Source organism: Solea solea, chromosome 13 (assembly GCF_958295425.1).
Source record: "Solea solea chromosome 13, fSolSol10.1, whole genome shotgun sequence".
In the NCBI taxonomy this organism is placed as follows: Eukaryota; Metazoa; Chordata; class Actinopteri; order Pleuronectiformes; family Soleidae; genus Solea; species Solea solea.
In genome coordinates, this window is record NC_081146.1 from 25,733,138 (window position 1) to 25,758,063 (window position 24,926).

Consider the following 24,926-nt stretch of genomic DNA (forward strand, 5'->3'; position numbering starts at 1 on the left):
GCTGGAACAACAACCCTGGAGGGAGAGTGTTCCAGCATGAGAGGGATTGGGTAATAATGTTTGTTGTGTTCTGTGGAACTTGGATTGCCAGAATTCACCACATGGTATGAAGAGGATGTGTTGAATCTCACAAGGAGACAGATGTGCAAAAGAAAGTGGTTGATTAATATCACATGTTCATAGTGAAAAGGGTGGTTCACTTTGTATGAGGTACAAACACAATCAATGCTGCCTTAGCTCTGAGTGATATTACCGAAAACATGTCTGCCAACAGAAACATGGGGAAAAATTGATTTTAGCCTCTGAGGCCACAAATGAGAAAACAAATCCAGTGAGGCGACAAATCCAGTGAGGCGACAAATATAGTGAGACAGCAAATACAGTAAGACGACAAATACAGTGAGATGACAATTACAGTGAGGCCACAAATACAGTGAGACAACAAATACAGTGAGACAACAAATACAGTGAGACAGCAAATACAGTAAGACGACAAATACAGTGAGACAGCAAATACAGTAAGACGACAAATACAGTGAGATGACAAATACAGTGAGGCCACAAATACAGTGAGACGACAAATACAGTGAGGCCACAAATACAGTGAGACAACAAATACAGTGAGACAACAAATACAGTAAGACGACAAATACAGTGAGATGACAAATACAGTGAGGCCACAAATACAGTGAGACGACAAATACAGTGAGGCCACAAATACAGTGAGACAACAAATACAGTGAGACAGCAAATACAGTAAGACGACAAATACAGTGAGACAGCAAATACAGTAAGACGACAAATACAGTGAGATGACAAATACAGTGAGGCCACAAATACAGTGAGACAACAAATACAGTGAGACAACAAATACAGTAAGACGACAAATACAGTAAGACGACAAATACAGTAAGACGACAAATACAGTGAGGCGACAAGTACTGTCTGCCTGACCTTGTTTGACAACATTTTTTTAATTGTTCGTAAAAAAAATTAACTAATCTTTTAAATCTGATCATCTCTTGATGACAGAGAGACAGACGCCTGATTTCATCAGCAGAGACTGGCGTATAAATGTGAGGAGACGAGGACAGAGAAGTCATCTCTTCTTCACATTGTCTCTGCTTCATCTTCGGCAGCTTCTCAGCGGTGAGTCGATAAATCCCAGGTTTATTGTGAGGATTTTCAAAACATTTGCAAAAACCTTTACTTTCACTGACCTCGAAGGGCTCATTTCATTGTTTTAAAATTGATTTTTTTTTATTTTTTTTAAATGTTCAGGTAAAACAAGCTCTTTCAGATTGTTTGGGTTGAAATAGTATCTCTCGCCGTTTTCATTTTATCTCACTCTCTTACACTCCACAGACATACGTCACCAAAATGTGCACAGTTGAACCCGTAAAGTTCGGACTGAGCAAACTGGAGATAGCCATGGACACGATGACCGAGATGTTCTTCAAATACGCCTCCCACTATGGTGACCATTACAAGCTGGACTTTCTGGAGCTGAAGAAACTGATTCAAACCGAGCTGAGCCAGTATGTGTCGGTAAGTGTTTGCTGAGGTGGGTGAAGTGAACCTCGTTAGCGCCACTAAGGAGGCTCCATTTCCACGAAATCCAGTTTAAATTTTTCCAAATTCTGTTTGATGGTGATTCTTCAACACAAAGGTGAGTTTGTCAGAGACTACGCTCATGTTTAGGCCACGTCCCATCATTTGGGAAACATGGGTTTAAAATATCATAAATATAAATTGATGGATTAAGGTTTACGAACAATAGTTATAGGGTCGACGTTTTCCCGAAAAAAGGTTCTTTCACTTTCAAATTAAGCGGTGTTTTACTAGCATTTGCATAGAGCCTTCGTAAATTACAAATGTTAATGCTGCGTTCCATTTACATACTTGGAAGTTGGAACTGGGAGTGATTTCCGCCCCCCATCCCTCAGGATCCCACCTCAGGGGTAGCTGATTTGACAGCAATGGAAATGTAACGTGATTCCGTCCGGTCAAGTTCAGATGTTTGTTTCTCTGTGTTTGTCTTACAGAACAGCTGGAACTCTACCCGTATCGGGTACATCATGGACGATCTGGACAAGAATATGGATGGCAGGGTGAGCTTCGAAGAGTTCTTCTTCTTGATCTCTCAGATTATCATGTGCCGCAACCCCAGGTTCAAAGATTATGCTCCGACTGTTACTGTCTGCGGCCAATTGAGAGACGGGCGTTTTTTTTTTTTTTTTATAAATCTTTTTATTCGTTTTTTTGTTTACATAACAGTAGTTCACACATACAGTGTATACAGTAAGACTTGCAGTAAAATTAGCAGTTGGTAGTCCTACACAATATATGCTGAAATCAACAACAACTTAACTTAAAGTCTGAACTGCTCCATGAGCCGTTATTATCCCTTTCCCCTACCCACCCACTGTTAGATAAAGAGAACAAAAAAAACAACAAAAAAAAGACGAACACATACGAAACAAGAACAAAAAATAAATAAATAAAATAAAATAAAAATAAATAAATATTAAAATCACATGTTAAAATGAATAAAATTCAGAATAAAAAATAAAAGAGGTTGGGGGGGGGGGGGGGGGGGCATCTAGTCACTGTCTGGGTGAATAATAGTTCTATCTAAGTACTCCAAGAAGGGCTGCCAGGTTTTGTTGAAGGCATTATCAGAACCCGCCAATGAAAATCTATCCTTCTCAAGCTTGATATGAGTTAAGACCTCTCTAAGCCAGCTATTGTGTGAAGGTGGAAGAACATGCTTCCATTTAAACAAAATAAGGCGTCTGGCCAATAGCGTTGTAAAGGCCAGTACTCGGCGCTTTGACGCAGGGAGTTCAGGTGTAGCGAGTGGAGGGGAGCCAAACAGGACCGTGCAAGGATCAGGGTTAAGGTCCATATCGAGCACCATTGAGAGTGTATCAAAAATTTGGCGCCAGAAACCGGTGAGTTTCGGGCAGGACCAAAACATATGTGTGTGATTAGCAGGTGACTGTTTACATCTATTACAACTGTCACTGGTGTCTGGATAAATCTTCGCCAGTCGGACATTTGTGTAATGCACTCTAAAAAGAACTTTACATTGTAATAAACCGAGCCTGGCACATATAGAGGATGTATGAACTAGCTTAAGGATTTGGTCCCATTGTATATCTGAAATTGGAACTCCCAGCTCCTCCTCCCAGGTCTGTTTCAGACGAGTCATTAGGTCAGGGTTAAGGGAGTCAATGGCATTGTAGATCACGGAGATGGAACGCTTTTGTGCAGGATCGAGGGTGAGCAAGGAGTCAATCCGAGACCCGGGTGGATGGTTAGGGAAGTGAGGGTAGTTGGTTTTAACAAAGTGCCTGGCCTGAAGAAACCGGAAAAAATGAGATTGAGGTAATTCAAACCTGGCTGCAAGCTCCGTAAAATTAGTAAATATGTTATCTTTGTAAAGGTGCTTGACATATAATAACCCTTTGTTACGCCACATAGTGAAGGTGGCGTCTGACAGGGAGGGCGGGAATAAATGGTTTTTAACAACCGGTGCTAAAGTTGAGGGATCATTCAAGCCATAGTGTTTGCGAAATTGGATCCAAATTTTTAGTGAGTTGGTTACAACAGGGTTCTGTGAGATATTATGCACCTTAAGGGGAAGTCGCGCAGTAAGGAGGGACTGTAAAGAAAACTTTGAGGACCGTAGCTCTAACTGAACCCAAGAGGGGCCTGTATCAGCTCCTCTGTCAATCCAATTAATGAGTTTGTTAATATTGCATGCCCAATAGTATTGGATAGGATTGGGTAGTGCAAGACCGCCCAGCTTTTTGGGGAGTTGTAATACAGCTTTTCTAATACGGGGGGGCTTATTCAACCACAGAAAGGATGATATTGTCTGATCTAGCTGCTGAAAAAAGGATCGTCTGATGAAAATCGGAATATGTTGGAACAGGTAGAGAAATTTAGGTAGAATCACCATCTTTACCAGATTAACTCTACCAAATAGGGAGAGAGGGAGGGAAGACCAGCGAGCCAGGTCAAGCTTGCACTTATCAATGAGAGGGCGAAAATTTTTGTTGAAAAGGTCATTAAAAGAAGCAGTGATGAATATGCCTAAATATCGAAACCCCTCTGTAGCAACTCTGAATGGAAAAGAAGACTGTGGCATCTTCTTAGACAGGGGATTGATAGGGAGAAGTTCACTTTTATTAAAATTCAATTTGTAACCAGAATATTTGCCGAATTGTGTTAGAATGTCTGTAATAACAAGGATGGATGACGCAGGGTTTGACACATATAATAACAAATCATCCGCATACAGGGACAGCTTATGGGTGACTTCATTCCTGGTGATGCCCTCGACTCTCCCCTCCTCCCGGAGCCAGATGGCCAGTGGTTCGATAGCTAGAGCAAACAGGAGGGGGGAAAGGGGGCATCCCTGTCTGGTACCCCGACGGAGGGCAAAAGGGGGCGACCTTGCTCCATTTGTAAGGATATGGGCGGTTGGAGATTCATAAAGCAGTCTAATCCATGTGATAAAGTCAGAGCTAAAACCAAATTTAGACAGGACATAGTACAAATACTCCCACTCAACCCTGTCGAACGCTTTCTCAGCGTCTAAAGAAATTACTACCTCAGGCGAGACAGGGTTGGGGGAGCCAATGATGTTGAGAAGTCTCCTAGTATTAGATGAGGAGTTCCTTCCAGCCATGAACCCCGTCTGGTCTGTGGAAATTAGGGCTGGTAGGGCTTGTTGCAAGCGAGAGGCCAGGACCTTGGCAAGAATCTTTTGGTCCACGTTTAGAAGTGAAATGGGCCTATAGTTGCTACATTCAAGGGGGTCTTTGTCTTTTTTTAATAAAAGAGAAATGTTAGCTTCCGATAGGGTTGGTGGTAATCTGCCGCTATTAAAGGATTCATTATAGACGTTAACCAAATGTGGGGTTATTAGGATTGAATATGCTTTGTAGAATTCTACCACAAACCCGTCAGGGCCCGGGGATTTTCCATTTTGTAGCTGTCCAATTGCCTCCTGTACCTCAGCCGTAGTGATTGGCGCGCCTTATTTGTCAGACAGACTACTATCAACTTTAGGATATGAGAACATCTCCAGGGGGTTATGGCTCTTCCAAACCTCAGGTGAGTACTCAGACGTGTACAAGTCGGAGTAAAAATTCAAAAACGCATCATTTACCAATTTGGGGTCAGTGACCACTGTTCCCGATGGCAATTTTATCCTGGGGATTAATCTCGAGAGAGCTGCAGTTCTAGCCTGATGGGCAAGGAGTTTGCCAGCCTTATCTCCCATTTCAAAAAACCGTTGCTTTGTTTTTAACAATTTTGTTTCAATCTTGGATGTTGACAAAAGATCAAACTCCTCCTGCAATTTGAGACGTTGGTCATAAAGAGAGGGAGTAGGTGCGGCGGCATATTGTGTGTCAATACTAACTATTTGATCTGAGAGCCATACCATCCTCTCCGTGTCCACTTTTTTCTGCCGAGAAGCAAATGAAATCGCCTGACCCCTCAAATATGCTTTACATGCCTCCCAAAGAGTGCTTCTAGTAACGTCTGGGGTGTCGTTTGCATGAAAGAAATTGACTATTTCCTCCTGAAAGAATTTTTTAAAATGTGGATTGTTCAGTAAGAAGTGGGAAAGTTTCCACTGTGTGTGTGTGGGTCTGTGGTTTGGGAAATTTATGACAACTGATGTAGGAGCATGGTCTGAGATCACTATACTGTGATACTCGCTAGAGTTGACCCAGTGCAGCAGCCTAGTATCCACTAGAAAAAAATCAATTCTAGAATATGTACGGTGGACGTGAGAAAAAAAAGAAAAGGCTTTGGTGGAAGGATTGAGAGATCTCCAAGGATCGCATAGACTAAGCTGATCTACAAACGATCTCAGTGTTGTGGCAGAGTTTGAGAGAGTAAAGGGTTTAGACGAGGACCTATCTAGAATAGGATCCTGGATAAGGTTGAAATCGCCACCTATAATCGGGTAATGGTTATCTATGTCTGGAAGGGAGGAGAGAAGATGAGTAATGAATTTGTCATCGTCCCACACAGGGGCATAGACACTCACCAAAATGACTGGGATGTCAAACAGCTTGCCTGAAACAGCCACAAAACGCCCATTGGGATCCTCAATAGATTTGGTTAGTTCAAATGTTATGTTTTTAGTTACAATGATGGCCGCCCCTCTCGCCCTTGCAGAAAATCTGGAATGAAATACATGACTCATCCAAGGTCTTTTCATACGTGAAATCTCAGAGGTCTTAAGGTGAGTTTCTTGAAGGAAATAAATATCCCCTTTAAGTTGCCTCAAATGTGAAATCACTTTGCCCCTTTTGATTGCTCCATTGACTCCCCTAACGTTCCATGACACCAACCTGCAGCCCTGACTTTGAGGTGTAGCTGTGCTGTGCATTATTCACCCCTTGTCAAGTGAAGATGTACAGTGGCGAAGCCCTTGGAGGAGGGGGGGAACAAAATAAAAAAAAAAAAAAAATAAAAAAACAACAACACAACAACAGAGAACAAACAACCTATAACTAAATTCCCTGTTAACACATTCGAGACGGGCGTTTTAAGCTGTGATCGTCGACCAATCACAGCTCTGAGCTTCAGCTTCAGAAATCTTAACTCAAACATGTCAATAAATGACTGATTGAAAATAATGACTTGTGCCTTCCCTTTTTTGTCACTTTATGAATTTTTCAAATTAATATAGTTTGCACTCACCAAACAATTCATATTTTACTAAAACAAACTTCTTTGACAATCATTTTGAGTGATTTAAAAAAAGAAAAATAAACTTTTTGTGTATTTTTGTAAAACATTTATCAACATTTCCTCACCTCACTCTTCTCTTGTGTTGTTGAACCTGCGTAGCTTTCATTTGGCATCAAAACTCGAAACATGTTGAGTTTGTCCTCTGTGGGCTACTGTAATAACATGCTGGTCCAAAATGGCCGCCTCAGTAGAACGGACCCTGCTCTTGATAGAAATATGAAAAGATTCATTCTGAGATAAAGATCAAAATCAAGTGAATCAAGTGAGTTTTATCCTCAACTGATGCCAAAAAAAAAACAATTTCACCGAACTTTTTGTTCAGATTTGAGTTTTATCATGGATTAACAGAGCAGGGGACTTTTATTTTGAAAAGTGAGGGATTTTTGTTTTAACGTGGATTAACAGATGTGGAGACCTATTTTGAAAAGTGAGGGATTGTGTTTTTATGTGGATTAACAGAAATTTAAAAATAAAATATTTTTTTCAGTGTATTTTTTTTAATCAGAAATATACACTGCCTGGCCAAAAAAAGAGTTGCCAACCTAAAAAAAGGGTCACATCGTTGGACCGCCTTTAGCTTTGATTACGGCACTCATTCACTGTGGCATTGTTTCCATAAGCTACTGCAATGTCACAAGATTTATTTCCATCCAGTGTTGCATTTATTTTTCACCAAGATCTTGTATTGATGATGGGAGAGTCAGGCCACTGAGCAAAGCCTTCTCCAGCACATCCCAAAGATTCTCAATGGGGTTAAGGTCTGGACTCTGTGGTGGCCAATCCATGTCTCAAAAATGATGTCTCATGCTCCCTGAACCACCCTTTCACAATTTGAGCCTGATGAATCCTGGCATTGTCATCTTGGAATGTGCCCATGTCATCAGGGAAGAAAAAAATGCATTGATGGAATAATCTGCTCATTCATTATATTCAGGTAATATAATGTTGCTGAACCTAGACCTGACCAACTGCAGCAACCTCTTACCTATTTGCTTAGTTAAATCCAGGTGGCAACCTTTTTTTTGGCCAGGCAGTGTATATAAATAAATCCATTCTTATTCTTATTATTATAACAAAAGGTTTTCAGTTTGAAAATACAAACGATGATAAAACATGTACAACAGCAGCCTCTGGTGTTTAAAAATGGTTACTGCAAGCCCAGTTTGTCAGATTTACTTTACTCTAAGAAATGATTCATGGTGTTAGTAGGTATAGCTCAAAATCAAGAACCTTTTCTGCATAAAAAAATAAGTTTGTTACGTGTACACTATAATATAATTTGTTCTAAATTAAATTAAATGTTCTTAACTCAAATTTTGAACAGATATTTCTACCTTAACTTAACATAGAAGTGTACTCAGTTAGTACAACTTAAAAAATGTGTGTCCTGCTGAGTACATGGCTGACATGCACAGACATGTTAGGCGTTAACAGACCGTGGGGCTGTTTGGAAGACAGGACTGAGGAGATGCACAGTTGGAATAACGTGGTTCACCAACTATGTGGCTTGGTGAGTAAATTCTGACTTGTTGATCCAAACTCCTCCTACCTCTCCGACCGCCATCATTACGTTTCCATAAACAACTTCAAATCAAATACCTTCCCTGTCTCCACTGGTGTTCCCCAAGGTTCGGTGCTCGGCCCCCTCCTCTTCATCATCTACATGCTTCCCCTTGGTCATATCATACATCATCATGGACTTCATTTTCACTGGTATGCTGACGACACCCAGGTGTACATATCCACCACATCCATCAACCCAGTCATTCTCTCCACCATCAGCTCGTTGTAACGTGCTAGTAATTCAGTCAAAAATTAGTATTTTTTGAGATTGTTTTTCTTATTCACAGGACAATTCTGCTGGGGCAAGGAGGGAGGTTGCCATCCATAGCCTTATGTTGTACCTTAGGCTCTTTAAATAGGAGGTAAATCAGACATCACAGAGACAGTGTGTTCATTACAGAGCTGCGCATGAGCTAATCTCCCCTAGTGGCACACAGTACACCTAGTACAGCCCGTGCAAAGATCGTCCTGGAGTAACAGAGGTGCTTCAACAATAAAAAAAAAAAAGTTTACATTTAAAAAATTGGCCCAAAAGTCACAAAGTTGCATTAAAGCACTTTTTTATTTAAAATGACCACACAGTGTAACTCCTCTAGTCAGTGATAATTCAAAATTTTAAATCACTCTAGAGTGCAGTTCTCAGGTTGTCCAGCAGAGCTGTTGTGTTGTTTTGTGAAAACCTGAGCAAACAATTCCGACAAAAGAATCTGAAAGTAGCACGTGGAAGTTTTTCGCGTTTAAAAAAAAGAAAAAAAATAAATGAACGTTTTTGCGTCATTTTAAAAGCAGTTCATGTAAATAACAGCACCCTCTGCTGTTTAAAAAGGTCACCGAAAAAACATTGTGAGTTAAGTTTCCCCTCAACTGCCGACAGAGAAGCTGTGATTCTGGATGTAAACACTAATTATTAAATCGACAGTCAATATTTATACGTTTAGATCAAAGTGACATAATGCAGGAGGAAAGTCCAGTCCAGTGTAAAGCCATAGAGCGTCCAGAGTGTCCACTCAGAGTCCAGAGCGTCTGCTCTCAGACGCCAGAGTGTCAAAATCCAGAGTGTCTCTTCAGAGTCCACAGCGTCCACTCTAAGACTCCAGAGTGTCACAGCCCAGAGCGTCCACTCTCAGGAGTCCAGAGAATCCACTCTCAGACTCAAGAGAGTCCAGAGTGTCCACTCTCAGAGTGAAAGACTTGTCCTCTTTATTCTCGGGGCTTCAGAGCGACCAGCACAAAGTTTCTGGGGGAGAAGTCTGGGTCGAACAGAGCGACTAGGCGACTGTCCAGACCTGCGGAGGCCACCAGGGTTTCATTAGTCGATTAGTCGATAAAATATAATAATTGTCATAAGGCATCAACGGCCCTATCAACAGGACATATCAACATTAATTAGAACTGGATACAATCATTTAAGATCCTGTAAAGCCATGGTTCTCAAACTGTGGTACATGAGCTCCCTCTGGTGGTACTTGGAGAAAATCAAATCTGAGTTAACAAAGAACTCTTTGGTTTTTTGTTTATGCTTTTGCACACGATGCGTCGCAGGACAACCGTCCAACTGCAAAATTAATCGCAATACGACCGAAAACATTGGGATTATTTGATCAAGATACAATGTGTGATGAAACTGCAGATCATAACACTGCCCCCTACAGGTGCATACAGTAGACAGATACTCGAGTATGTTCTCTCACCGTTCTCCTGCAGGTAGATGATCCTGTCCAGCAGCACCAGTGTCTCCACCACAGGAGCCAGGAGCAGGGTCAGACTGAAGTACACCACCACCCTGACCTGCTGCTTCAGCATGGTCTCCACCCGCTCCGGGTCCAGGTCCATGTCTGGAGGCAGGCCAACACGGGCCAGACCCAGGCGGGCGTACCTGAGAGAAAACACAGACATAGACGGACCAAATGTTAGCCTGTGTTTATCTCAGTCTATGATTGACGTTAGGGGCTAGAATTAGAGTGATTAAAGTTTGGGTTAAGATTTTAAGAAGTTAAGGCCTAAATTATAGAGAGAGGCTTAAGTTAAATGGAGCCTAAGATTAGAGATACCTAAATTTATAGGTGGTTGCATAGATTAGAGGTATGGGCTAAAATGAGAGGTTTGAGGCTAAGATTGGTTAAAATTAGCAGAAGGCCTAAAACTAGAGGTAGGGGCTCAGGCTACAGGTGAGGCCTAAGATTAGAGGTAAGAGAGGTAACTAACCCAAACATTAAAGGTGGGGCTTTAATTACAGGTAGGGCCTAAGATTAGATGTAGGGGCAAACATTAGCAGAAGGCCTACAACTAGAAGTAGGGGATTAGATTAGAGGTAGGGTATAAAATTAAAGATGGAGGTATAAGATTAGAGGTAGGGGATAGGAGTGGGGTAAGGACTAAACTAGAGGTAGGGACTAAGATTAGATGTAAGGGTTCAAATTAGAGGAAGGCCTAAAACAAGAGGTGGGGGCTAAAGTTAAATGTGGGGCTAAAATTACAGGTAGGAGCTAAGATTAGAGGTAAGGCCTGTAACTATAGTTAAGGGCTAAGATCAGGTGTACAGTATACAACGTGGTGTTGCGGTAAAATGCATGCCAGCTGCAGTTTTACTCACTCTGTGAAGGGTAACATGTGAGCTTTCTTTATCGTCTGGATTCCTGCTCGACGTAGTTCTGGCCTCGTATCCCTGATGAAAGTCTCCAGCATCGCCCGGTAGCAGTGTGTCCTCAGCAGCTCGCTCTCCTCCCGCAGCCTACGCACATAATCCTCCACAGCGTGACACGCCCCCTCCCGTGCCTTATAAGACAGCTGATGTCCTGACAGTCCCCGCACCCAGGAGCTCATCGGGTAGCCAAACTCGGAGGGATCCGATTCTTGACACAGTGTCAAGGGAGCAGGGGATTCCACCAGTCCTGGAGGGGTGGGGTTTTCTCTGGTGGTGATTTTCATGTAGCAGCACGCCACAGAGGTGATACCGCGAACATGCGGACAGCTGACAAAGTGGCGGAGGAGGGTGGCGCTGAGATCACCGCAGGCATGGAGACCGGTCAGGACAAAGTCTTGGTGGGCTTGCAGGGCAGTGTCGTCAGGACAAATGACCTGCTCACAGACAGGCTGGACAGGGATGGACGGACAGCAGGTAGATGATCGTTCCTCTGACTCAATTTTGCTTGTAGCATCAGAGTCCTTGGAGCTGTGAGGCGGAGAGGCCTGTACATCGTGGGAACGACCCCGATGACGCCCAGAGCCCCGCAGGTTTTTTTTGCTGGATCCAGATGGAGGAGGAACTTCGCTGGAACAATCTGCTGTAGTCAGCTGCTTAATGAAAGCCTCCCATGATGCCTTGGGGTTTACCCAGGCAGACACATGGCGGGGAGAGGAGTGTGATCCTGGGAGCAAAGATGCACCATTCTAGGTAGAAGAAAGAGGTTTACGTTGTTTTTATGTTGTTTTTATGTTGTTTTGTCAACGACTGAGCTGCTAAATGTTTCGTAAGGAAAACGTGAACGTCGCACCGTGTTCGCTGGACTATCAACAAGCTAATGCTGTTTGCCATTTGTAGTGGGAACTCCCTCACAAGGGTCAGGAATTCTTTTGTTTTTTTGACATGAATAAAAAAAGGATTAATCACTCACTTTTTTCTGCTTCTCCTTCTCCAGGGCCCACAGCAACTGTCCATCAAACCTGGACGCCATGGCAACCAGGGTGCGATCCGCCTCCATGGCGGTCACAGACAGTCCCAGCCCGAAGGACAGGAAGCGAGTCAGGTGACCCTGTTTGGAGCAGAGAAGTCACGTTTAACGATATGCAGCCTCACTTCAGTTTCCGATCATGTGACAGCACTTGATCGCGGTGTGTAAACTATGTTGTGAGCGTGTAGCAAAGCACAGGAGGTCTCCTCTCCCGTAACCATGACAATTCCGTTAAAACAGACAACTTTTCTGTCCTCATTTGGAGGAAAAACATCCTCAAAATTCAACTCGTGCCAACTATAGAGCTATAGACGTGTTTGTAGCATCAGTCATGTGACCTTATTCAGTGGTGGAAATGTCCTTACTTTCTGGAAATGTCCTCATTTTTGAAAATGTCCACCCTGTATGATCATGTTATTGGAGGTCAGAGGTCATGTTTAGTGACTGCTATATAACTCTATGACTTCGCTTCTTTTTACACTTTTATTGGTTAATAAATGATTTAAATTATCCTGTGGTCACGCGTGATGTCATTTGTCATATCACTCCGCCCCCATTGTGTCTGTGATGCAAGTCACCATATTTATATATTATAATATTGTCACTCTCCGTTGTGGACACGTCTGCAGAGAAGAAACCTCCGTCTTGTGTAGTTTCACGACAACCATACGAAGCCGGACACAACGGGGCGAGAATTTAGGACCATACCTGTCCAGAGCCAACGTCCACCACTCTGCTGCAGTCCGTCTGGTCACACAGTTGTTTTACCAGCTGAAGAAGAAAACAGAAAACATCTAATAGACATTGATGAAAGAAGGTACGGGCAACAAAATGGCAGACAGGTGGTGGCGTACCGCGCCCAGCCTGCGGATCTCATGTTGTTTCTTGGGCTTGACGTGTTTCCTGAAGATGTGGCCGAGCAGTGAACTCTGACTCTGGTTTTCCTGGAACTCTTGTGGTACTGGCGAGCCGCCGCTGCCACCGCCTCCTCCTCCTCCTCGCTCCCGCCTGCAGTCCCTGGGAAAGGCCAGGGCGTGGGCAGTGGCACGGAAAGCCAACAGTGACAGCGGCCACATGGTGGGATATCTGTAAAAACAGAGGCTCACTCAGGAGGGACGACCAGCAAAATACAAAGGAAAAAAGGTTTGGAACCACTGTCTTAGTGGATATATAGAATAGGTCATTGTTTGGCAGTAACTCTGTTGATGGATGTGATGGATAAACTAACTCATGTGACCCTCACTTTTAGAAAGTTTAGTTTAGTTTTAGATCATGTAATACACATCATAAACAGTGTATATACAGTGTAGTGTCACTCTCAAACTTCTCATGAGTCCAGAGAAACAACCTTCATATCAAGCAGCTTCATATCCACATACATCAGGATATAAACTCAAACATAGACACAGATTTTATTGATAAGCCTTAAGGCGTCACCTCCTGTCTCCATGCGTAGCGTCCAGTAAGAGATCTGCGATCTGTGGGTAGGACAGGTCCTGTAACGCCTGCTGCCACCTGCTGGGCAATGTGTGCCACAGGTCCTCAGTGAAGAACTCCTGCGGGGAAACAACACATCCACTGCACCATAGTAACCACAAATACATATTATATACATAACAGTGTTTTCAATAACCTACAGCCTCTCTGGGACAATACAGTCCAGGTTTGACAAGTCTAGGTATAGACCAGGTCTAATGTGGTCCAGATGCAGAAAAAGCAGTGAAATGACCCTTTTCACTCAACGTTTAAATGTCTTTTCAAATGCCTGAAATGAACGGTCAACGTTAAGTTTCCCCTCAACTTTCCCCTTAACTGCCGAATCGGACGCCAAATGGTCGCGTGACTGCTGTAAGAAAACAAACAAAGAGGCAGCAGCAGTGTCTGTTGTTGTTGTGAGTGACACTCACGATGATGTAGGAGTCGGTGAGTCGGTGTGTGTACCGGGACAGGAAGCCGCAGAGCCGCGTCGCGAGCTCCTTCTGCTCCTCCGCTGACACACCTGCTGTAAACATGCCGCTCAGGCTAACTGATGCTAATGTTGTATAAAAGCCACCTTCTTCTTTTTCCTCATCTGAGACCAAACTGCTCCCGTCACTTTTGGGCACGGACACAGTCCAGCTCTTCACACTGTACAGTTTACACCCGCTCTGTCCTTTTTCTTATATTTGTTGATGATATTGACGGCGGTTAGCCTGTAGCCGCCGCGAGCTAACGAGACACTGGGTGAGGCGTTTAAGTGCAGCTCGGAATTTTCCACAATCGCAGGCCGAACTGTAAAACATTTTTCATGTCGCGCCATTTAAAACTCTAAATATTTATTATTTATTTATTTCAAAACAGCCATAAATGATGGATAACAGTGGGTTATCCATATCCAAATGTACATCAACGAACAACATGTATAACGACTTTAGGAAATCACTCCTTTAAAACAAAAAGAGTGTTGACATGATGAGACGAGATGCTGCGTTCCATTTACATCAGAGATCAGAAGTTGGAGCCATATCTTAAGAACATGTTCACGTCTTTATCTCACTATTAGAAACACTTTTCCAACAGGAAACTTAAGTTTTTAAACCACTCACCCTCCCACACCAAAGTCCATAAAGAAACTCAGTGATTTTAGCTGGCAGGGACACAGGAGCTGCTGGTCTACTGCTGCCTCGTGTGGTCACTTTTGGCGCATTTCCACCGGCTCTACTCGCCTCGCCTCGGTTTATTTTTTTGTGTCACTAACGTAAATCTGTACAAAGGATTTTAAATGCCGAATTCTCTAAAATAAGACATTTGAACTTAGTGATGGAGGCAGCAGTGGATTAACAACTCCTGTGATATTAAAATCACTGATTTTCTCTATGAGGTTTGGTGTGGGAGAGTGAGTGGTTTACAAACTTCAGTTTCCTATTGGAAAAGTCTAACAGTGAGATAAAGACATGATCTCTCACACACACACACATATGTTTGTGCAGCATTCATAGTGAGGACATAATGACCGTTATCCAAACCATTACAACTAGATGTCTAACCCAAACCAAGACTTAAACCCTCAAAAAGCTTTTGTTAGAATCTACAGAATATGAAGACCAGCCAAAATGTCCTCTCTCTCACACACACACACAGGCACATGGCCACTCCCCCTGTCTCTCAGTAGAAGCTGTGACCCTCAGTAAAGTGAGAGTCAGTGAGACACCACAGGAGAATGGTTAGAATTCAGTGGTGGTGAAACTAAATGATGTTGGACAACTTTTATTCTCCCATGACAAGGAAGAACTGGACCAACTCTGGAGATATCTGCCAGATGGAATTTGTAAACATTTTTTAGAATTTTCCCTATCCTTGCTGTTGATTTTTTTTTCATATTCAGGTAAAAATGATTTGATTTAAAAACTACAGTCACTGTGACTTACGTTCAGAGGAAAAAGTGCAGCCGCAGCAGTTTGACTTCTGCCTCTGGTGAAGAAGAAGAAGCGAGTAAAGGTCCGGGCGACTGAAGACTCCTATGGACACATGTGCGCGCGTCAGCTTTCCTGACAGCACCATGATTAAGATCCAGCCGAAGTGGCGTTACATTTTCTTGTTCCTGCTCATCCAGCTGCTGGTCACGGCTCTACTGTCCTGCAAGGAACACAAGGAGTGGCTGAAGAACGCCTTCAACATCTTCTGCCAAGGAGACGGAGAAGACGTGTACGCCAACCTGCCCCATGTCCCCCGGGATCACACAGGTGGACCGGTTCTGTCCTACTGCCCCGTGATGTCCCCTCTCATAGGTGATTACTCTGTCCTCCCTCTCTGTCACCGTGCACCCAAGAATACTGTGATTTTATTACATTTATGATACCAATTTATATTTTGTGACACATCACAAACAAGGCATAAAAAATCTGCATAAATGTGCAGCTGACAGAAAGAAAATATACATATTTACAAGATTATCAGCAATTTAAGAGAAACAAATATAACTCCATATTCATATTTAGTCCTTTATACATGTCAGTTTAAGTCTATGATGTCTTTAAGAATGCGTTTGTGTCTTTATCTCACTGTTAGACAGACTTTTCCGACAGGAAACTGAAGTTTGTAAACCACTCACTCTGCCACACCAAACCCCATAGAGAAAATCAGTGATTTTAACATCACAGCAGGAGTTGTTGATCCACGGCTGCCTCCACTAATGTCAAATGTCTTATTTTTGTCATTTCAGCTTATAAAATATTTAATTTAGACACAAAGTGACCACACGGGGCAGCAGTGGAGCAGCAGCTCCTGTGTCCCCGCAAGCTAAAATCACTGATTTTCTCTATGGACTTTGGTGTAGGAGAGTGATCAGTTATCAAAGCGACACAAAAGCTGTTTACCGTTGTTTACGTTTGTCTGTGTGAAACTGTTGTCAGTGAAATGTTTTATTGTGAAAGGGGTGAATAATGTGTCTACACTGGTACAAATATTGACCATTTTTTCCTTCAGGAGTTTCAGTCAAACTGGTTTATCATGGTAAAAAGAACCACATGCTACACATATTTCGATACAAGCTCAACAAGATGGGTTGGAATGCATCTCCACAGGCCACGGAGACAGACAAATATTAGCTTTTGTTTGCAACAAAGATATTCAAATTTCAGTGCAGTGTCATCATTTCCATACCTGCTGCTGAGTCGTGGGTGTCTCAGTTAATGTGCTGAAGAGAAAAAACACAGGGGTAATAATAATAATGACAGTTTTCCAACAGGAAACTGAAGTTTGTAAACCACTCACTCTCCCACACCAAACCACATAGAGAAAATCAGTGATTTTAGCTCACGGGGACACAGGAGCTGCTGGTCTACTGCTGCCTCGTGTGGTCACTTTGTGTCACTGAAGTATGTCTAAATTAAATATTTTAAAAGCTGAAATGACAAAAATAAGACATTTGAACTTAGTGATGGAGGCAACAGTGGATCAACAACTCCTGTGTGCTGTAATGTTAAATAACTGATTTTCTCTATGGGGTTTGGTGTGGGAGAGTGAGTGGTTTACAAACTTCAGTTTCCTGTTGGAAAATATATACATCATCAAACACAAAACCTGCGAACAATAATGTTCCACTGTTCAACGTGGCAACTTCTGTGTATAAAAATTGTTCATTCAAATTCACCAAAGTTACATAAACACCTCACATGAGGCAGCAGGAGAGTGGCGGCGTTACAGCGATTTTACATCCCAGACGCTCGACAGAACATGGATTATAGCTGGACAGAGCTTTCACACAAACACAGGTGAGCAACATGTGTGAGCAACCTGTGTGAGATACCTGTGTGCACACGGACGAACACAGACCATCCTGTGAAAACAAGAAGACAGAAGTGAATTTATTAACAGTAAAAGATGTGAGTGGCAGCCATCTTGGGATTCCATGTCAGGGTAAGTGAGGCTGCTCTGGAGCAGACGTTCCACTTAAAGGAACGCCGCCTTATCTTGGAAATGACAACTTCCGACGACAACTAGAACATACCATATTGTCTACATGACGACACGCACGCAGGCACACACACACAATTCTTCAAAGTCAGAATTGTGAGATAGATCTCAGTATTCTTTAATCTCAGGTTTTCCCTTTTTTCTCATAGTTCTAGCTTTAATCTCAGAATTCTGAATCTTTCCCCAGAATTCTTTAATCTCAGAATTTTGACTGCAATCTCAGGAATTCCTGCTTTAATCTCAGAATTTTGACTTTAATCTCAGAATTCCCACCGATTCCTCAGAATTCTTACTTTTTTTCCCTTTGAATTCTTACTTTTCTTCTCAGAAATCTCAGACTTTTTTTTTGTAAATTCTGAACTTTTTCCCCCCCAGAATTCGATCTTTTAAAAGTGTTCCTTAATCTCAGAATTCTCACTTTAATCTCAGAATTTTGACTTTAATCTCGGAATTCCCACCTTTTCCTCAGCATTCTGACTTTTTTCCTCAACTGAATTGAGTTTTTTGGGAGGTTTTCCAGTCAGATCTCATGAGATTTTGACTTAATCTCAGAACCTTTAGTTGTTGTCCCTCAGAATTCATATTCACACGTGAAGCTAATCCTCTTGGGTTCTGCGGTCACAACAGTAAATGTGGTTTCTGCTCACAGTTGGACCGATCCGTGTCAGGTTCTTTTCGCCGCCCAGTCTGGATTATGTGCAGAGGAAGAATCCCCTGGTGGTGAAAGGAGGATATTACAAGCCTCCAGACTGTGAGGCCCGGCATCGAACCGCCGTCATCATTCCCTTCAGAGGCCGAGAACATCACCTCAAGTTCCTGCTCTACTACCTCCACCCTTTCCTGCAGCGACAGCAGCTCAACTATGGGATTTATGTCATTCATCAGGTAAAACTGGAAAATCAACACGCGTCACTTCTCTCTTTGTCAACGGCAACTATTCTGATCAGTAGTTTTTTTAAATAATTAAAACCAGTTTCAGCTTCTTAAATGTGAATATGTTCTAGTTTCTGTAAAAATCTGAAAAACTTGTTTTATTTATTTATAAAAAATGAATGAATGAATGAATTGATTGAGTAAACGTGTGTTATTTTCACCGCAGGCCGGAAACTACACGTTTAACCGAGCCAAGCTGATGAACGTGGGCTTCAGTGAAGCCATGAAGGACAAAGAGTGGGACTGTCTCTTCTTCCACGACGTGGACCTGGTTCCTCTGGACGATCGGAACCTGTATGCGTGCGACTCCAACCCCAAACACGCAGCCATCGCCATGGACAAGTTTGGCTACAAGTACGTCTTCACTGAAAACGATTGATCTCCACATGTCACTCCTCCTCTCACGTGTTTTTCTTTTGTACAGTCTTCCCTATGACACGTACTTTGGAGGCGTGTCAGCCATGACTCCACTGCACTACTTAAAAATAAACGGTTTCCCCAACAACTACTGGGGCTGGGGGGGTGAGGACGATGATATCGGGCTCAGGTGAGAGGCACTCAGAACTGTGACAGCTTCAACTGTTAGAAAGCCGGATCTTTTACAACGACATTCATCCCCTCTCCTCACACTCAAGAAAACATTTTTTTTAGCTACTGCACGTGATCAAATCTGCATCAGTCTGGGTCTACGATGTCTTAAGAACATGTTCACGTCTTTATCTCACTGTTAGACAGACTTTTCCAACAGGAAACTGAAGTTTCTAAACCACTCACTCTCCCACACCAAACCCCATAGAGAAAATCAGTGTTTTAAACATCACAGCAAGAGTTGTTGATCCACTGCTGCATCCATCACTCATTTCTAATGTCTTATTTTTGTCATTTTGGCTTTTAAAAAATTTAATTTATATTTACTTCAGTGACACAAAGTGACAAGATATCGTAGACTTAAAGAAACACAGATTTTATCAGGTAAAATAGCTCAAATCTGTTTACCCATGTGTCCTGAAACTGACGTGTGCTTGTGTTTGTGACAGGGTGACTCTGGCAGGGATGAGCCTCAGTCGTCCATCATTGCGGATCGGCCGCTACAAGATGATCAAACACAGGAAGGACAAAGGAAACGAGGATAATCCAGAGAGGTGACATTCATACGTGTTCATCTGTGAAACACATCTATATCCCATCTTTATATGGTGACATGACATGAGGAACCATCACATCATGATAAAGTATCTGTAATGACTTCTCCTGGTTTGATAATCATCATATTTATTAAAGTGAATACATTTGTCAAATACACTAAATCTCATTATATACACTAAAATAACTGAATTAGATATGCTCAAATAATCTGATTAAAGGCACAAATTTAATCTGATTCAGAAAAAATTGTCTGCTTGCATTTGCCGTAATCTGACTTTAACTGCCTAAATAATCTGTTTTCATTCAGCAAATTAATCTGAACACATACACCAAAATAATCTGATTACACCAACTAATCTGAATACATTCCCCAGAATAATTTGATTGTGCCCACTGAAATAATCTAAATTTAACTGCCTAGGTAATCGGTTTTCATCCAGCATGGTAATCTTGATACACACACTGAAAGTAATCAGATTACACCCAGTGAAGTGATAGTTTGTATCACTTATGTAAAGAAATAAAGCAGATTAAATCAGACTTCTGCAGTTGGTGCAGTCAGATTATTTTGGTTTACATTATTGGATTAATTCAGTGGTTTTACTAAAATTAGGACACAATCAGATTATTGGCCACACGGTGGTGTAGTGGTTAGCATATGCAATGTGGGGATTAGGTAAATAAGAAACTCTAAATTGTGTGTGTGTGTGTGTGTCCCTACGAACTGTCCGGGGTGTACCCCGCCTATCGCCCGTGACCCTCTGGTGGAGGATAAAAGCGGTAGATGATGACGACTGACAATCAGATTATTCTACTGTATTTACGATTACCTTGCTGGATGAAAACAGATTACTTCAGAGGCTGCAATCAATACTTTTGATCATTTCAGTCAATCTAATTCTGTCATTTTAGAACAAATAATCTGATTATTTCAATGGGCACAACCAGATTATTCTAGGGAATGTATACAGATAATTTCTGTTGGTGTAATCAGATTAATTTGGGGCACGTCTTCTGCTTTAAAACAGACAATTAGCCTTTTTTTAAAGACCATTTTTGTGGAATCCATGTTTTTTTTTTAAACAATAACATACAATATTTAGTGTATTTGACAATGTATTCAATACCATCATCAACCAGCATATTTATTATACAATGGTTATCAATGCAGAGCAGATCTTGTCTTGTGTCACCATATATAGATATAATCTACATATAATATCTATACAACTTTAAACGCTGCTTTCCATTAAAAGATTAAAGCTGTTGTCTAAGACGAATGAGACGTGGAAGTATGACGGGATGAACACGGCTCAGTACCAGATCATCTCAAGAACATATCTGCCACTCTACACCAACATCACCGTCAACATTGGCACCGCAGGAGGTCTGTACTGATGTCCTACAGCCAGTCCTACAGCCAGACCTACAGCTGGACCTGGAGCCGCACCTGCAGCCAGACCTGCAGCTGATCCTGCAGTCGGACCTGCAGCCGGACCTGCAGCCAAACCAAACCTGCAGCCAGACCTGTAGCTAAAGCCCCACCTACTGTGACTTCAACACGACCAAACCCGCTCTTCTGACTCCACCCACTGCCTGATTTTGAAAAATGCCAAAGAAGTGGGCTGAGTGAGCGAGTGACTTTGTGAGGGAGCGGTGCTTTATGTTGTTCAAAAATAAATCGATCAGACTGAATGTTGGTGAGCTACAGCTTTTCTTAAAGTACAGTATTTTAGAGTGCATTTACAGTGTAGTTTAAAGTGCATTTATAGTGTATTTAGAGTGTATTTAAAGTGTATTTTAGAGTGTATTTAAAGTGTATTTACAGTGCATTTTAGAGTGTATTTTACAGTGTATTTACAGTGCAGTTTAGAGTGTATTTACAGTGTATTTTTTCTGTCCATGAATCCAGAGAAACAGCCTGTGTGCAACTTTATATCCACATATATCTCTTATATCAGGACATAAAGTCAAACATATGATACACAGATTATTATTTATAAGACATATATCACCCACAGACTTGTATGGCTGGTATTTGACTGAGCAGTGACAGTGTTTCAGAGAGGAAGTTATTTTTAATGTTGAACTACAACTATAAACAAAAGTCAGGTACTGTTTTTTGTTGCATCTGTCGTCATGGTGACACTCAGACACAGTTCAGTGGAACAGCGTGAGCGACCATGACGTCCAGTCTCTGTATAAAATGTCAAAAAAAAACACAATAAAAATGTGACCTTTGGTGTTTGCTTTCACAGCTGCTGTTGCACTGGTGAGCTTTTCATTGCATGAGTGAATAAATGACTGCCCCCTGGTGGCAGGAGCACCATTTCAACTATTCAACCATTTCCTGAGAGAGAAGTAACCTATGAGGGCTGTCACTCTTTTTTTTGTGGGGCATAAAAACGGTTTGCGTTGAGGCGGTAACTTTAAAAAACGCAGCGTTTAAAACACGGTGCTCGGTTAAACATCACATGTATCTAGATCTGGATTAAAAATGGACGTTTAAAATCCTGTTTATCTGTTTATCAGCCTATGGACAATCTGATGAAATTTCTTTTTATAAACACACCAGAGTAAAAAAAAAGGAGGTACTCAAAATCTTAAAAATTGGACTGAATTGGTGTAATTTGTGAAACACGTCACAGCTCAAAGTTCACTTGGCTTGTTGTTATGAACAAAAATAGAATAAAAACTCTATTTTGTGACACTTCTGAACAATAAACACAACTCCCGTTTCTTTTCTTTCTTTTTTTTTAAACATGCGACGTAAAAATTAATCATAAATTTGACTCGACAACACATAATATGACGAAAACACACATTTTGTACAGATGTGACATATGAACACACACACACACGATGTGTGTGTGTATTATTCTCGTGGCAGTGAGGGTCTGGAATTAGATTTGAACAGTTTTTAAAAGGTAAGTCAAATGTCGATTTAATGATTCAAAAATATTGTATTTTATTGTTTGAAAATACACTTGTCATTAGGCTCCCTCACTTGCACAGTGGTTTTTTGTTTGTGGGAAAATGTCACAGGCTTGGAGTCGCTGTCCGTCTGGAACTCAGACAGCTTCCTTAGACCCGCCCACAAACAAAGAACCATGACGCAAAAAACAAATCATGGGGCGCAAAGAACAAGTGTATTTTCAACCAATAAAATACAATATTGCTTGATTAAATTGATATTTTATTTTCTTCTTAAAGAGTTGTTTGAAAATGTTGACACTAATCTAATTCTATATTAGGGTAATAATTAAAAACCCACACTCAAACCGATGAGTTGACAGTTGAGTAATCGGTGTTGAAAATAATTAAATTAACTACAGCCCTAAAAAATAAAAACTGTCATGTTGAAATGTATGCAATCTTGATTATTATTTTTTTTGATTTTAAAGTGACAGCCCTGTTAACTGTTAGAATAACAACAATAATAATAAAAGGTCAAGGCAAAGTGTGTGATCCAGCAGTGGTTTATGTCCTCCTCCTTCTCCCGGGATAATGTCAGAGTTTTACCTGCAGGCAGCTGGTGGAGCTTTGTCCAGCTGCTCATGAGTTCAGGTGTTGCTGTGGTCTTTCTCCACACGAGGTCAAGGACACTTAAAATCCCTGGGATGATAAAGAAGGGTCAGCCATGGTCACGTAGAACGTGGTTCGTTCACCCACGCTCATGTTCACATGACCTGGGCCGGCACCGTCGCACCACTCGTTATCTGCCCTGCGGTTTGGAGGCGAGTGTCCCCTCCCACTCCTCCTCCACCACCTTGTACAGCTCCATGGTGGCTCGAGCGTCCTCCACAGACGAGTGGCCCTTCCTCCCCGTCTAAGGACATGAGAGAGGAGGAGGAGAAGGAGGAGGAGGAGGAGGAGGAGGAGAAGGGGGAGGAGGAGAAGGGCGAGGGGTTAGTTCGGCAACACCCGAGAAGCCATTTTTGAAACCACAATGTACGGGTGAATAAAGAGATGGAGACAACCCAAGTGTTTGAAAATATGGTGCTTAAAGTAAAAAAAACAAAGTCCATAGAGAAAATCAGTGATTTTAACATCACAGCACACAGGAGTTGTTGATCCACTGCTGTCTCCATCACTAAGTTCACATGTCTTATTTTAGTGAATTCGGCTTTTAAAATCCTTTCTTCAGATTGACCTCAGTGACACAATCTGACCACACGAGGCGGCAGTAGACCAGCAGCTCCTGTGTCCCGAGAGCTAAAATCACTGATTTTCTCTATGGGGTTTGGTGTGGGAGAGTGGGTGGTTTACAAACTTCAGTTTTCCTGTTGGAAAGGTCTGTGTAACAGTGAGACAACGTAATCTTATATTCTGTCAGGGTCGACATTTTGTGAATACCTCTTGCGACAAATTTTCCCCACGGGGATTAATAAAGTTCCCTTAACTTCACTTGAAAAAAAAACCCAGATGTCTGTTTAAATACTTAACGTTTAAAGGAAGACAAGCTGCACGTCTTACCTGGATGTCACGGTTAAAAATGGCTTTGGTGAGTCTCTTCAGTGACGCACACTCGCTCTCAGCAAAGCCGGCCTTCAGGTTGAGCAGAGGGATCCGCGACGTGTCTCTGGTCAAGGCCTTGGGATGCGAGTAGCCGAGGACCTTGAAGTCATTGTGGATGGCGTGACCAATCACCACCTTCCCCATCAGCAGCTTGAGGATCTGCCAATGTAACACCATGTAAAACACCAACAGAGGAGACTTCCACTCATTCACACGGCTGCTCGCTTCATGAAGGACACGCTCACACTTTCATTTTATGGACAAGAGTGACAACGTACATGCACCATAGCAGGAAAGGAGTTATTTTTATGATTTAAAAGGTTGTTTTTTTGTTTGCAATCCCTGAAAAAAGGTCCATTCAACATGTCGAATAAAAGCATTTTTCCCCAAAGCTTCTCAAGCCTGGTTTCTGCATGTTCTGCCTTTTGCCAAACACTTTCAGGCTTCTTCCTGAACCTCAGTGTCCTTGGTGTTCAGACTCCTCGTCCTCTTCTGTGTCAGTGACCGACCTCGTTGAGGACTGCTCTGTGTCAGAGGCTCAGAGAGACCGAGGTTTGTCCGTACGGCGGCTCATTTCTCCACTCGCTCAGTCGTGAGCCTGTCGCGAAGTTCTGAGCATGCGTTCTCGAATGACGACACAGTCGTGATCAGCGGCAGCTGATGTTGGTGGGGTTTGGAGGAGGATGGAGGCGACAAGTGTGAGGGCCTCAGATCTCGCAACAGACGGAAGGGAACACTTAGGACACTGAGGTTCAGGAAGAAGCATGAAAGTATTTCAAAATGCAGAACATGCACGAACCAGGCTCGAGAAGATTCGGGAAAAATACTTTCATTGGACATTTTGAAGGGGGAGCTGTA

The 24,926-nt window shown here is 42.2% G+C and overlaps 3 protein-coding genes across 5 annotated transcripts; 1 reads left to right on the forward strand and 2 right to left on the reverse strand.

Annotated features, from left to right (window-relative positions):
- Nucleotides 1-8,889: 8,889 nt before the first annotated feature.
- On the reverse strand, nt 8,890-15,506 carry mettl25b (methyltransferase like 25B). 3 transcript variants are annotated; one of them, XM_058647547.1, is made up of 8 exons: nt 15,425-15,506; nt 13,455-13,573; nt 12,872-13,103; nt 12,726-12,788; nt 11,961-12,098; nt 10,940-11,736; nt 10,038-10,222; nt 8,890-9,632 (listed from the first exon to the last, which is right to left on the reverse strand). In XM_058647547.1, the coding sequence occupies exons 3-8, from the start codon at nt 13,091-13,093 to the stop codon at nt 9,547-9,549; spliced, it is 1,491 nt and encodes a 496-aa protein (XP_058503530.1). In that variant the 5' UTR covers nt 13,094-13,103; nt 13,455-13,573; nt 15,425-15,506; the 3' UTR covers nt 8,890-9,546. The 3 variants fall into 3 exon arrangements, with proteins under 3 accessions (XP_058503530.1, XP_058503531.1, XP_058503529.1); XM_058647548.1 differs by lacking the exon at nt 15,425-15,506 and adding an exon at nt 14,603-14,869; XM_058647546.1 differs by lacking the exon at nt 15,425-15,506 and adding an exon at nt 13,925-14,349.
- Nucleotides 15,507-15,516: 10 nt separating this feature from the next.
- On the forward strand, nt 15,517-21,309 carry LOC131471179 (beta-1,4-galactosyltransferase 3-like). Its single transcript, XM_058647549.1, has 6 exons — nt 15,517-15,784; nt 18,121-18,356; nt 18,571-18,758; nt 18,829-18,951; nt 19,442-19,546; nt 20,807-21,309. Exons 1-6 carry the CDS (start codon nt 15,517-15,519, stop codon nt 20,946-20,948), a joined length of 1,062 nt encoding a protein of 353 aa, XP_058503532.1. The 3' UTR covers nt 20,949-21,309.
- Nucleotides 21,310-21,608: 299 nt separating this feature from the next.
- isg20l2 (interferon stimulated exonuclease gene 20-like 2) lies at nt 21,609-24,260 on the reverse strand. Its single transcript, XM_058647550.1, has 2 exons — nt 24,027-24,260; nt 21,609-23,379 (listed from the first exon to the last, which is right to left on the reverse strand). The coding sequence occupies exons 1-2, from the start codon at nt 24,243-24,245 to the stop codon at nt 23,266-23,268; spliced, it is 333 nt and encodes a 110-aa protein (XP_058503533.1). The 5' UTR covers nt 24,246-24,260; the 3' UTR covers nt 21,609-23,265.
- Nucleotides 24,261-24,926: the final 666 nt, after the last annotated feature.

Coding starts and splice junctions, on each gene's coding strand:
- mettl25b (XM_058647546.1), bottom strand. CDS start 14,029: ATGTTTACAGCAGGTGTGTCAGCGGAGGAGCAGAAGGAGCTCGCGACG. Junction 13,104..13,454: donor GCTACGCATGGAGACAGGAG/GTGACGCCTTAA, acceptor CTGTTTTTACAG/ATATCCCACCATGTGGCCGC. Junction 9,633..10,037: donor CATCTACCTGCAGGAGAACG/GTGAGAGAACAT, acceptor TGGCCTCCGCAG/GTCTGGACAGTCGCCTAGTC.
- LOC131471179 (XM_058647549.1), top strand. CDS start 15,517: ATGGACACATGTGCGCGCGTCAGCTTTCCTGACAGCACCATGATTAAG. Junction 18,357..18,570: donor GGATTTATGTCATTCATCAG/GTAAAACTGGAA, acceptor TTTTCACCGCAG/GCCGGAAACTACACGTTTAA. Junction 19,547..20,806: donor AACGAGGATAATCCAGAGAG/GTGACATTCATA, acceptor TTCCATTAAAAG/ATTAAAGCTGTTGTCTAAGA.
- isg20l2 (XM_058647550.1), bottom strand. CDS start 24,245: ATGGTGTTACATTGGCAGATCCTCAAGCTGCTGATGGGGAAGGTGGTG. Junction 23,380..24,026: donor TTTTTAACCGTGACATCCAG/GTAAGACGTGCA, acceptor TCATGTCCTTAG/ACGGGGAGGAAGGGCCACTC.